Source organism: Pygocentrus nattereri, chromosome 9 (assembly GCF_015220715.1).
Source record: "Pygocentrus nattereri isolate fPygNat1 chromosome 9, fPygNat1.pri, whole genome shotgun sequence".
NCBI lineage: Eukaryota > Metazoa > Chordata > Actinopteri > Characiformes > Serrasalmidae > Pygocentrus > Pygocentrus nattereri.
This window is the reverse complement of record NC_051219.1, coordinates 14,202,184-14,216,686: the sequence shown is the minus strand read 5'-3', so window position 1 is coordinate 14,216,686 and position 14,503 is coordinate 14,202,184. Positions and strand designations below refer to the sequence as shown.

Here is a 14,503-nt window from a genome sequence, read left to right as displayed (position 1 = left end):
CAAATTTCACTGGTATCAGTATCAACTATCAAGATTTTGACATTGTGACTAGTCTAATTTGATTTAGTTGCACGATGCTTGCGTTATCGCCTATGACAGCTGCATCTTCTTAAGGCCTAAAAGCGCCAAATGAAAACTAAGATCAGGTATGAAGGTCTTGAGCGCCACAGGTCATGCGGACACCTTGATGCTGCGGCACCGGGCACAGGCGGACAGAATGTGGGCTAATCCGTGATTAGCAGAAACATTCAAACTGCTGACTTTAATCCCTGTTGTTTGTTGTCACCTTCTGTGCTTGTCTAGTCAAGTGGGCCAGTTCAGTGACACCCTTAACGAGATGAGGGGAAGGTGGTCCTTCACGCTCGACGTCACATTTTGAGAGCCCTATTCAGTAATGGAGCAATGGGCTGAATTAAATTAGCACAGAAGCACTGGAGCCAGGACATCTCTGAGAATATAAAGTGGATTCCTTATTTACTGCATACACAGAAACACAAGAAGCAACAGTGCTTTAAATATTCCTCACTGCATTTTCTCTTGAAAGTCACAGTTATCACAGTTATAACAGAAACTCTGGTGCAATTCAATACTAGACAAGACATTTTCTTTAAAGTTTGGATTCTAAACTTGTGGTTGGGACCACATTAGTGTTTGTAAGTGCAATAAAAGCTTTTATGCTTTGAAACGTTATTGCTGATACAGTCTTGTTTTGTGGAAAGTAAAGCAATCCTTTTCATATTTGCCATGTTTTTGTCATTCCTTGACACTGAAACAAATCAGATATATCGACAAACCTGTCAATATAGAATGCAAGTCAAATGTAAAATAATTAGGTCATTATATCTGAATAGTACAGCTAAATGACAGGGCTAAATCTGGATTTCTATAGGCTAAGTCTTAAATCTGTGCTGTTTCTTTGCAAATATCTCTTTGCTGTATTAGTGTCCTGCCAAAAACATCAGACCACAAGAAGAACATTACAGCCAGGCTGATATATTGGTCATCCGATGGCACTGGCCAATATAATCGCTGTTTAACTCACTGTTTAAACATTTCAGGGCCTGGTTTTCCAAAACCCAGTTATGACCTAAGCCTAAGCTTTAGTCTAAGGCTAAAATAAAAATAATTTTCAATGTTCATTATCCATTGATGCTTAAATTCATCCCAAGATGAGGCTTCATCCATGTCCAGGAAACCATCAATTAGCATATAATTAAAATTTATAACATTAATCTGAAAGTCTATACGCAGACATTATCGGTTATCAGAATCTCCTAAAAGGATACGATATTTTCATAACAGTGACACTCTAAAAGAACATGACAAGTGCACAAACTTCAGGGGATGACAGTCACAGATAAGAGTCAATGTGTTTTGGTGAGACTGATAGCCCAGTTACTGGCCCCCTTTAAAGTATGACTCTGAGGAAAACACAAGGAGGGAAAACAGAGGCCTGCTGACACAGATTGAGAGCGGAAGGAGGTCAGTATGAAATAGAGCAGAAGCAACAAGAACATGCCGGAAAACTGCTCCGAGCCTATGACAGCTGCAACGGGGCATCTTGAAGGGGGATCTCAAAAGAACGCACCAAGTCCACAGTGAACAGTGACGCGTCCTTGATTGTAACTGCACTCAGATCAGATTTCATCCGTTGGCTTGTTAAGTATTGTACTGCAAATATTCTAACACAATGCTTGAAAAACGTCGATGTAGATGAATCATGTTGCCATATCGCCCAGCCCTATTCACACGTGATACAGTGAAAGCAATAGATTTTAGTTTATTTCTAACACTTATTAATGTAAATTGAAACAACACCGATTATGATTGTGCTGATACTGCCGACAGTTCACAATGATGAAGCTTAGCTGTTATATGATAGGATAACTTGGGGGACGATACCCCCCCACCCGGCGGGGAAAATTCTCCCTTTACTTATTTCTTTCATCAAATGATGAAGCCAAACATAATCACTACACAAATATTGAATGTCTAGAGAAATGAAGAAATATCATCTGAAAAATGGAGTCGAAAATGTACAGACAGACCGGACGAGGGGCGAAAGGCCTTCTTTAGCATTTGTCCTCAAAAAATGTTTTTACCCAGAAAAGCCACATCGGAAAGCCACTAAACGGTTCACTAGAGTTTCACTGGCCAGCTATCATTAGCATTACATGTTAGTTCCGGTGAGTGTTATCTACAAATAGCGAGGATGCATTGATAAAGGAGGTGCACGCCGATGCCAATATCCAGGATTTTTCATGTGCGCATCTGCCAAAGCTGATACATAAACATTTATAAAATGTGGAAATTGGGACTAGATCCACCTGGATTAGGGTTACAAATAAAGGTGGATAACAAGGCAAAAATACATTTTCACGATTTTAACGATACACTGTGTGTGTGTGTGTATATATATATATATATATATATATATATATATATATATATATATATATATATATCACAATTTTTGTTTATGATATGTGGAACAGTTAAGAGTAAGTAAGAAAAATGCATTTGTGACATCACTTATCACAATAACAGTAATATATTGGCATATTGTCCCTATCTACAATCCAATAAATTGAATAAATGCAATTATATTTGTGTAGTATCCCAGCATCACCCAAATGATCTCCTCTTCTGGACTACAACAAACACATCATAAAATATCAGTTTGAAATACTGGCTAAATTGAAACCTTTGTCCGATGCTGATAAATACTTAAGTGAATATCTGCTGATCCCAAAATAATTCTGATATCAACGGGCATCCCTAAGATTCAGGCAACATTTTTGGTCGTCCTCCTGGAGCTGTGTTTCCATGCGATCATTGCAGCTTAGCACAGTTACATCCACACCTGATCTGTTTGCTCACGTCCAAGTCATTTGCACATTTCACTTAAACAAAGAATGCTATTGCTGTGTCTAACTTATAAATATTAGATGAGTTATCAGTTAGAGATATTATTATTAGTTGCAGCCCTAATGCATGAATCATGAATCAGCCAGCGAGAAGCTCTGGAACTACTCAAGGTTCTAAATCCAGCAAGAATGCCATTAAGATGACCCAGGGTCAGCTGAAAGAGCCACGCTTCCTTGAAGAGGCTTTAGAGCCTTGGATTCACAGGAGTCCTTCCTTTAAATTCCCTCGTGTCCTCCATCTCTGACCATCATGATCATGAGTCAATGAGCACGGAGGCCTCTGCACATCCGGCAGCTGCTGCAGAATGGGGGTCTACTCTTCTCCAATGAGCCCAGAGCCTGAAGCCAGTCAGGCCCGGTGAAAAGAGCCAGTGTGACAGCAGAGGCATGAGACGTCCATAACAATGAGCACATTCTGCCAGAGAAGATCCAGAGTGAATCACACACGAAGGTCACAGCAACAGGCAATGAGAGAGACCCTTCAGAGATGCAAGAGCCACCGATGGAGCTGAAAAATGCACTGATCTGAACTAACAACTAAACATAATTTTGGCTACATTACAGTTCAAGAAAAGAGACTTTCTTTCAGTTTTCCAGAGAAATCTGCAGGGATATTTTTCCACACCTGTAAGGGTTGAGTCTTAGTTGCTGGTTGCATTTTCTGCATAATCCAAATCCTCTTAAACACATTCGAACATGTTGAGGTCAGGACTCTGGGGAGGCCAGTCGGATGCTCTGAGAACACTGACTTTCTCCTATCTTTAATATTTCCTGAAAAATGACTAAATGACTTCTACCTAACTGCTATTTTGACTGAAAAGAGGTCAATAAAAAAAGGGTGGTCTCTGACTTTTGCACATCAAATCATAACTAGTGAAATCTGAGACTCCCTGATGCAACAAATCGTTTCCTAAAGAATCACAACTGAACTGAATCATTGCAAGGTTAGAGCTTTTCAGCCCTATAATGTTCATGTTCTACGATAAATCTGTTGCTTATAAACAAACAGAAGTGCCGAGTATGAGTAAGCAGGCCGGTGTCAGAGTCACAGGGATCATGAACGCATCAGCATGACTGACAGCATGCTGCCCCTGCACTGGAATATCGGCTAAAAAAAGAAAGCATCAAAGCCGCTGGACCAGTAGATGTTTTAGCTTCCTTTTCAGCTTGATGGACTTTACATCTGTGGACTCATAAGACTTATTATAGGAGGATCATATTTGAGTTTTAACCACAAGCAGGCTCTCTAACTGCGTGCTCTCAGCGAGAGTTGGTCTGAGCGGTCATTGGTGCTGCGAATATAGCCACAATTTAAGCTCATCGTCACATGATTCCAAAATAGCTTGGACAAAACCACAGCCTGGTGCACGTGGCACACTGTTTTTCTACACCGTGTTGGTGTACAAAACAAGACTGACAGCTCTGGTTTCTCTGCAACACGTAACTGCTTTCCTCTACAGCAGTCTTCATCTGTATTTGTATGAGCAATATGGCAAAAATATACAGTCTATGCATACAAATATACAGTTTGTATACCATATATTGTACATGCTTTGTTTTTTTAATTGAATATAAATACAGATCCTGTACAGGGAAGGAATAATGTGACAACTTATGTGTATTTTCTGAGTTGAACATATTAAATAACAAAGCATGTCACGTAAATGCCTGCGATGGACTGGCGACCTGTCCAGGGTGTATCCTGCCTTCCGCCCAATGACCGCTGGGATAGGCTCCAGCACACCCCCACAACCCCGAGGGAGAAGCGGCTTAGAAAATGTGTGTGTGTGTGTGTGTCACGTAAATGTTTCTGCACAAGCCCCTTTTTATGCTCTCTTTTCTTTCCAATATGTTAAATCCAGCAAATAAAAACAAATTGTGTGCTAAAATTCGAAAATCACACACACACACACACACACACACACACACACATTTTATAAGCTGCTTATACCAGGGGTACCCAAACTTTTGCACACAACAGTAGCGTATTAATACAAGATATTTTCCTGATACATGATATGTATCACAATATTTGGCTTTTCTGTGGTTTGCAAACTATACAGTTTATACAGTTGTAATACACTGGCTGTCTACAACTGCTCTGAATCTGTCGATGATAGTGAACATAGTTGTTCAGTGTTCTAGAAGTACTAACTAAACCCATGACATTCTGAGAAAAGCTGCTGTACCATGATGTAATTTATCATGATACTGCGAACACCTCATAATATCACCCACCCATATTCCCTATCACTACCACTCGATTTGAAACCTCTCAAAATAGGATTCATGGCTTGTTACTTTCTAAAGGAGAGAAATGCGTCTCTTGTGATTCATATGGGTGAAAATCAGCCTCTCACTGTAATCAAACTGTAATTTCCTATTTCAGTCAGAGGTATGGATTGCGCAGGTCACACTGAGGGTTGAACCGGAGGGTGACATCATGAATAATATTTGGTCAGGTGGCTCCAATCCGCTCCAAGCTATATCTTTCAGCGCTGGAATTATGGCCTGAAAGAGAAGGCTAGTTATTACACTCACAAGGATACTGCTGGATGTGGACTAACATGGGAGGGTTTCTCTTTTCAAACCTGGAACATTAAAGGTCTACAGACTACTTCTAAGCTGGACGGAGTTTCTCAGAATTCTTTGTGGGTTCTGTTAATTAACCCTTATTTTTTCTGATTTTTCCTAATTTGCTAAAGATAGATTGAGTTTTTTGTTCAAGTTGACCAGTTTATCCTGTATTTTCTGTAATAAACATCATGAGTAGCTGATCACTGCTAACGTAAAAAGTGGTATAAAAGCCTGGAATTACAGATGCCACATCAGAACTTTTTTGTTTCCTGACAGCAATACTCATACTGAAACACTATCAGACAATTCTAATATTTTTTGGTTTAAAATGAGCTACTTTTATAACAGTGTGCGCGATTTCAGGCTAGATTTGCTGGATCTGATTCATTCTTTTTACCCCTCCCATATGCAGTTCTGATGATATCACTCAGTAATGTGCATAGCAATAACAGTTAGTAATATGCATGGGTACTCAAGAACTCCGTTAACTGTTTGAGGTGAATAAACATCACTAATATCAGTTGCTGCCTAATTGTAAGTCACACTTGCCTTTGTCATGGTGTGAAAGCCTGGTCTCTTAACGTGGCAAAGAACCTCCTGCACTATATGGACAAAAGCAGACACCCCTCCTAATGACTGAGGTGTTGCTGCTGCATCCAACATCAGCACAAAAACTGCACCAGGAGCTTCATGAAGTGGATTTCGACGGCCAAGCAGCTGCACACAAACATGTTCCCTGTAGTGATGAACCACGCGTCACTCTAAAAGACAGGAGGCTGAGCTGGAGGTGGTGGAGATGAAGATGCTGAGATTTTCATTGGGAGTGACAAGGATGGACAAGATTAGAAATGAGTAGATCAGAGGGACAGTGAAGGTGGAGCAGTTTGGAGATAAAGCCAGAGAGGCCAGGTTGAGATGGTTTGGACATGTGTTGAGGAGGAATAGTGGATATATTGGTCAAAGAATGTTGGAGATGGAGCTGCCGGGTAGAAGGAGAAGAGGTAGATCTCAGAGAAGGTTTATGGATGTAGTGAAGGTGGACATGGAGATGGTTGGTGTAAAAGTAGAGGAGGCAGTGGATAGGGCAAGATGGAAGCAGATGATCCGCTGTGGCGACCCCTAAAGGGAGCAGCCGAAAGAAGAAGAAGATATTGCCAACAGTAAAGTTTGGCGGAGGAGGTATAATGGTCTGGGTCTGTTTTTCAAGATTTGGGCTCGGCCCCTGTCAATTGAAGGATAATGTAACTGCTACAGCACACAAAGACATTTTAGACAAGTTTGTGGCAATGGTTTGGAGAAGGCCCTTTCTTGTTTCAGTATGACTGTACCCCAGTGCACAAAGCAAAGTCCATAATGACATAGTTTGATCAATTTTGGTGTGGAGGAACTCCACTGGCCTGAACAGAGCCCTGACCTCATTTGGGATGAACTGGAACGTTGATCTGGAGCCAGGCCTTTTTGTCCAATTTTAGTGTCTTACCTCTCAAATGCTCTTTCAACTCAATGTGCACAAACACGCAATGATATCTGGCTAATTAGCTTCTAAATATGTCAAATAGAACTCCCTTATCTTCTAAAGATGTGTTACTGTGTGAGCTTAAGACACATTTTTTCAATCCAGCAGAGTGCAGAGTGGGTAGCTGTAAAACTGTTTCCCACCAGACGTATGAAAATAAATAGATGCATAGTTGTGGCCAGCTTAGCATACAATAGATATCAGGTGGTCTACACCTCTGTGGGCGAAGCGTCTGAGACTGAGACTCATTTCCCCCACCCCCAAAAAAAAAAGCTATTTTTGATGGAAAACAGACTTGGCCCTAAGGCAATGACTTGACCATTCAAAACCAAGCAAGCTGGCACTGTGCTTGAAAAGAAAAGGTTCCTTCAAGTCTGCCAGCAGCTGGCAAAGATCGAATAGGACTGGGTGAATTTAACGAAGAATTGTGTCGATCACGTTTAAGCTGGAATGACGCAAAAGGAGTTAACGTTAGTGTGTGAAAGAACCCATGCAGCGGCCATGCTCACTTCGCTCCAATGCATGAAGGAAGTGCTCTCCGTTTAATGTCAAACGAGAAAAGGTTCAACATGTCCCATAATAAGCCGTTTTCCTCTCGCTCATCCACCTCCTGAGATGTTACATAACAGTTCCGCTGCTTTCACCTCCACAAAAGAGCCACTAATGCACCAGGCTCCTCTCGAGCCATTCCTCCTCTGGTCGGCTCTGGTCTGGGATCCTTTCCAACAATGTTATGAAACTTCATGAACTGAAGTTATGGGCTTTCTCTAGACTGACTCACCATCCAGACTAAATAAATAATACAATGCTGCATATAAAAATCAAGCTGTCAACTGACCTCATTCGATCTTTTTTCCAGGCCTGAAGCAGAACAGTTGCATCATATTAATCAAGCTAAAGAGCTCAACCAGAAAGCAGTATAAAAATCAATAATAATAATAATACAGTTTAAGATCCCAATACTGACACTTCTCAAAGTCTTTCTGTGTGCACATTAAAAGGATTAAAAATCCTTGAGATTTCTACCATGACAACTGGTGCAGACATCAATAAAAACATTTGAAAGTCTGTGCATTAGTCTGTCCAGCGTAAGTCTGTATATGCCTATAATTTGACTTATAATTGAAAAATTATGCTTGTCAAGACATAACAGACGTTTCAAGAAAATAACACTCAGATTTAACGCTTGAAATAAGATATTAGGCCTAAATGATGTTCTTATTCAACATACTCACTTACTACAATCAGTACAAATATCAGCTTGAATGCACATTCAATTGCATTAGACAAGAAATGGTTCACGTCCTATGCAGTGTTTCTGTTTCTGTCTAAAGTTTCTCGACGTCCACAGATAAGTTAAACCTAAACCAAACCATTTAACCTAAAACCATCTTTGTCTTTCTCCTCCAGCACCCCTGAAGGCAGTTTTAAACTGGAGTCCTGTTGTGAACCTGAAGACATTTATGTCTTTACAGACTTCAGATCAGTATAAACATGCGTTGCCGCTGATCAGGTACAGCTGATGTAGACTGGCATACTGAATGGACTGTTAGAACAAGAGCATACAGTCAAACCAGCCTTGACAATGTAAACAGCCAAGCTAGCTGTTGTCCATTTAAAAAAACAACATTAGTTCTTTTAGTATACTCCTGCCTTTTTCGGTAGAAGGAGTTCCGTTATTGGTAAATGATGAATATTTTACCGGACATTGTGTATAGCAGTCTTGCAGAGTTGTTACCAGTCAATTTACCGGTATCTACCAGTTAACGGTAACCCTGGATCTGGGTCATAGTAAGCACAATTCATAACACCACACCATTTACCAGAGAAAATTCTCTGTTTACGAGGTAGAGTGACGTTTGCTCGTCTCAAAAAGAAACAGTAATATTAACCAATGCTATCGTCTTTTACCTCTGCCTCCCTCAATCCCCACTGAAACAGTCAGCTAGCTCAGAGATATCCACTCAGAAATATGGTAGGGTACAGAATGAAAACACATCATGTCTGATTCGGGTGATTTTAAATTGTATCATGTTTAAAAAAAAAAAAGACACTGAGTATCTATTTTGTTATGTAAGGATTGTCTCTGAAAAGTAAAACATCTACATTGCAAATACTGAAACGTCAGTATCAGTCAGCCCCTCCCCACTCAAGACCAAACAGAAAAACAAAAACAGCTAATAGAAAACCTTCCTCCTTCCCTGCGCTGCTCTCTCGCACATAAACATGAGGAGGTTTCTGTAAATACCTCTCACTCAGCACTGTACAGGCCCAGGACACAAAGCACAGATGGTAGCCATTAAGGTACTGCTAGTGAGTCTGGAAGTCTTTGATTTGGAGCAGAGATCCTATCAGCCGACTGCTCTCACACACTCTCACGGCAGCCTGTTCGCTCTCTGGCCCGCTCGGTATCTCTTTCACACACATCCACACGTGTGGGGAGTAATGGGAGCCGCTTGTTGAGGAGGGGATGTGGGCGCAGAGGAATGCCTCCTTTATTTATCTAACCTCCGCAGCTCCATGTGTGCAACTCTGCTCAGTTTGCATGGGACTCCCACCGTTCCCTCCTTGCCTGTTCCACTGCGCTGTGTCAGCTTCCTCCTCCAGCTGTGGGGACGCTGCCAGGGGAGCACTCGCTGTTCCTTTCAGTATTTGGACTATGTACACTTAGGCCAAAAAGTATGGAAAAAAGAAAGTTTGAATGACATTTAAGTCCATTTGCAAACAACCAACCCATCCAGCCGAATCAAAGAAGCATAGGCAACATTATGTATTACTAATTGATAAATCATTTGCCAATAAGTGGAACAATGGAATTGTTTAATAAACATTCAACATTGGAACTGCAATCAATCATTACAACCAACTTTGTGGTCTATTTGTACTCAGATACACACTGATGCATGTCACTCGTGGTGGCCAGCACAGTGGCTAACATCCCAACCCCACCAGCAGAAAACTGAATGTCCTACTACTCATCTTAGCAGAACTGCTGCACCAACAAGAGTGCTTGGGCTGGACTCCTAATGCTACATTCGCCTACCATTAGGCCTGTTATAATCATGCTATTATATTAGCTAACACTTCACTGAAACATTAACAACCGACTTTAACAATTTGCCAATTTTGTTCACTGTATGTAACAGGCCCAAAGGACTCTAATGGGCAGATTAGCCATCTTGCTTCCAAGCTGTCGACACTAAGTAGCTCTCAACTGACAACAGACACAGCTCAGACTCAACTACACATTCACCGCTGCCTACTGAATATTTTAGAGCACTTAGAAGTAAGAACTTGACACATACTGTATCTTAATAAGTGTAAATTCTGCTTTCTTTCACTTATTTTTATTTATCAACCCAACCGCACCACTAGTCTTGGCTAGCATAGTGGATAACACACACCGCTCAGGGGCGACTGGACATTTGATTCCTCATCCAAGCAGGAACACCACTGCTACCAATACGAGTGCTAAAAAAGGAAAACGATCAGTTATTGTTGTGAGTATCAGCCAGAAAAAGCTCATTATCGAGCCAGAAATGCCATAAAGAAGAAGGTGCCTAACATTGAGCAGTTTTTAATTCTTTGCAAGCTCTTAATTTAACACACTTCGTTAAGTTCAATAAGCTTCCAGAAGCACCTGAACGCGAGACTCCGGTGAATCTGTTTAGAGCTCTCACGACAGACTCAGCAAGGACAAGGCAAAAAATATCCACCCTAATCGTTTTATTAATGAACATGTCACTTTCCATTCGTCTCGAAAAAATGAAACCTTCACATTTATTTTTATGTTCAGTTAGTGCTGCTTCCAAACGTTGGGCCTGTAGTGAACATGGTGGATCATAGTTCGACTGTTCCTCAGGAATCTTCGTCTGTAAGCACTCGTGAGCATAAATTCAGTGTTTTTCCATGATAATCAAAACACAAAGCCACTATGACAGTTGCCATGTTGCGTGGAGCGTAATTTAACATCCCAGACTGGACTCTTGGTACGCATGGCATCGCTTTTCAAAGATTTACTACACGCCAAAAACAAAGTCACCAAACAGATTAACAACCCTCAGCCAGAATGAACTGTGAAACTGAAATAAACCCTCTGACAGGGACACTGATCACATTCAGCCTGGCTGTTGTTTAACTTTAAGCCTAGCTGGCCTTTAATAGCGCACTTCCAAGCATCCAGCTCTGTCAGTGAATGGGATTCCGCAGACTAAACTCCACATCCCATTCGGGCCAGAACGTTCCCTTTCGTTTACACTAGAGGAAACACATATATCTTCCATATCCGAAATTCAGCCCGAGGCATCCAGGGTGCGCCACAGCTTGTGGTGGAACTAAAGAAATGGATGAGTTTCATGCATATCGCATTTAGCTGAGTATTGAGCTCTTTAAAGCATCTGAGGAAACATCTCCACGTCTAGAATTTAGCCAGAGGTACTGAGAACATCATACTGGGCTTCATGGAGGTCATTCATTCGAGCGGTTCTTCATAAAGGCTACCAACATGACCACCTGACCATCTTAGGTTAAATAGCAATGGTGAGGTAAACCAAACACAAGCAATTGAATGAAACAGCTCATGTCACTTTCTCTCAGCTGGTACCTTCAGACTGCTTTCCTGTCAGGTTGTAGTTCAGCATGTCCACCCTGTTCGTTGTCCCTGTCCTTCCTTGACCTGGTCTGAAACAGATATTAGCTGTAGACAAACCTTTATTGAGCAGCTAATTTAGCCACGCTGTTATATCAGTGTAGTAACTCTAGGTTATCATCCTCCAGTCACGCCAGGCAGGCTCTGCAAACAGCCATCTATCTGAGTGAATTAGATGGTCTGAAGAACAGAGAGGACACGAAACAACGACACATGAACCACTGTGACCTAGTACTCTGATTAAAAAGCGTTCCTGGCACGACAGTGCTGCTTCAAATAGCTCCTCCTGTGAGAAAATAGGCTGTATTTTACGCCTCTTCACCAAATTCCGTTACAAATGACTGAAATTCAAACCTGAGGTAAACTAACGGTCCGCGGACGTCGGTTAACGTTAGACGACAAACGGACACAGGCTAGCTAGCGAACGTTTTCAGGCTGCACGTTCAGCAGCAGGTTAGCTGACATACAGCCCACCGCTCTCATGACTCATGAAGCAAACATGAAGCTATTCGTCCATTCGGTTGTGATTTGACCAAAATGTACCACAGGTTGTTGCGGCCGGAGCTCCACAGCTTCCAGCGCCAAGCGGCCATTCCATTCATTTACTCCACTCGAGACTCAAACCTGACACAGCCGAACAGAAACAAACGAGCTGCATCATGTGAGACCAACAGTTGCTGTACAACCAGAACAACAAACTAACGCTACAGGCAGAAACAAACGCCAAAAACCCCTCCAGAAGGATCTTTGGCGGGCAGGCTTGCCTCCATGGTGAGCATATGAGAGAAATGTGGGCTAGGGGACAGTGGAAAACATAAAACTGCCCCCGGCTTTAAACAGCCGTTCGCTTTAAACAGCCACACAGCCGAACGTCAACATAACGTTCATTTTGGACTATTTTAAAAACAAACGGACACGCCGGGCTGACCCGCTGAGAGCAGCACCAGTAAAGTCAAGAGAGCAGAATTAAACCTACCTAAATCGGGGTGAATCTTTGATGCAGTCCTCAAAATCCACCGTCATCTTGGGTGAATTTCGTCCTCCGGTTTAAAGCGAAAATTTCATCGCAGACTCAGATGGGCGAAATGAACAGGAGCAATCCCGTGCGCGACCGTACTACCGTTAACTCGCCCACAGATGAGGAGAGCCAAGCGCTGCTGGCCAGTGTGGAGCTGCTACCAGAGGAAGAGTTGGGGGCGGTCGCGAAACTGTTGCTCTTCTGAGAAAACGTGCGCATCTATGAAAGGGTTCAGCACTTAAAAGAAACTTCCACTTCTTTGAAAAAAAAATCAGCATAATTCATTGATTAAGATGTAGAAACTATCATTCTGAGTAGTTCGTTGTGAAATTTGGACACAAACGTACCTACTCAGGTGGTAAGAGGTACATGACACCTTATGCGTTTAAAGCAAAGAAAGCCGTTATATGAAATAGAAATACTTCGCCCGATTGCTGGATAGTTCTGAGATAAAGCTGATCTAAGATGTATTTTTTCAAAACTATTCTCGATGGAGAGGTACATGCAGGGCATAGATTAGCACCCAAAGAAACGCGCCGTTTCACATTTTTTACTATTAGCATTATTATCAGCCTTACTTCTAAAAAAAGGCAAAACCTCAGAAAACATGCATTGGTTCACTGATCACTTCGTATGGTAAATAAAATGGCTATTTTGCACTGTTGACAGCGTGACCCCTGGTTCCTACCACTGCTGTAAATAGTCTGTCATTTTCTCTACAAAAACCATTTCACCACCACCAGATGTTCTCTGAATGACTTTGTTTACATCTCAACCACTGAGATTTGCACAAATTAAAAAAAGTGAATATGAAAAGAAGAAGCACGGTGCCCAGTTTTGTTTCCCATGGATCCGTTTTATTCTTGGATTGAAGCAGTGATAATGAATGTTGCATCAAGTGACAGTTCATCGCTGTTACGTGACGTCTATCCTACTCCAGCTGTATCCACTGAACAATAATGCAATTCATTTTTAGCGTTTTGCTTAATTTAGCATGAAATAATAACATTTTTTTTAACCTAAACAATCAGCAAAACCCAGTGTAGTTGAGCTTAAGCTCGGGCTGCTCACGTTCTTCTGCTGGGAAGCCGAGGCTCGGAAACCGTTTTCAAGGCCTCGCGAGCAAGTATTGTTAGCAACAAGCTAACCAGCTAATGTTGGTGATATGGGTGGGATTTTTAGCGTTCAGGACGTACGTAACATCTCAAAACGGTGAACTTTATACTCATTTTTATGGATTTGACCGATTACTGTCTATGTTTGCTAATCTAAAGCAAATATCACTTCAACTGGGGAAGTGGCTCATTACTGTCGAGGGTGCGAGCAGCCATGTCGATTTGATGTCATACTCTGAGCTCGGAGTTAAGAACACCGTTCCGATGGGTAGGAATTCCCAGCTGAGGAGACATCTTGAGTATGAGGTTGAAATTCCGAGCTAGAAGCTTCCGTCGAAGGCCTGCTGAGAGAATGTTAGCAATATGGGTATTCGCTTTTTGCAACACCTACCCACCTAAATTCAGGGGAAAACTGGCAAAGGTCACAATGATGCCAAGCACGTTATGATGCACTATAAGACAGTAACACTTAAATCGAACAGTTAGGACAATTTACACTGTCCTTCAGTCTCTCTCTGGCGTTTTCCGACGTGCATTGTTTGGCGTAAAAGAGAGAGAAGTAGTTTTGAGACGGCCCCTAAATCACTTTGGCCGCAACACACACCCCGTCAATATTCTTCGCGTGAGTGAACAGGTTGGAAAAAGAATCCCAAAAAGGAGCGGACGGTTTGGTTCCACCTCTTTAAGCTCATTTTTTGTCAG

The 14,503-nt window shown here is 41.8% G+C and overlaps 1 protein-coding gene across 2 annotated transcripts in view; it reads right to left on the bottom strand.

The window, feature by feature from the left end:
- Window positions 1-12,850, bottom strand: part of acap3a (ArfGAP with coiled-coil, ankyrin repeat and PH domains 3a) — a 118,641-nt gene extending 105,791 nt beyond the window's left edge. The window contains exon 1 of one of the 2 annotated variants that reach the window (XM_037541227.1): window positions 12,645-12,850. In XM_037541227.1, coding sequence (XP_037397124.1) covers window positions 12,645-12,691 — 47 coding nt within the window. In that variant the 5' untranslated portion in view covers window positions 12,692-12,850. The remainder of the gene's footprint in view (window positions 1-12,644) is intronic. The other variant, XM_037541226.1, reaches the window with a different exon arrangement.
- Between the last annotated feature and the right edge of the window lie 1,653 nt (window positions 12,851-14,503).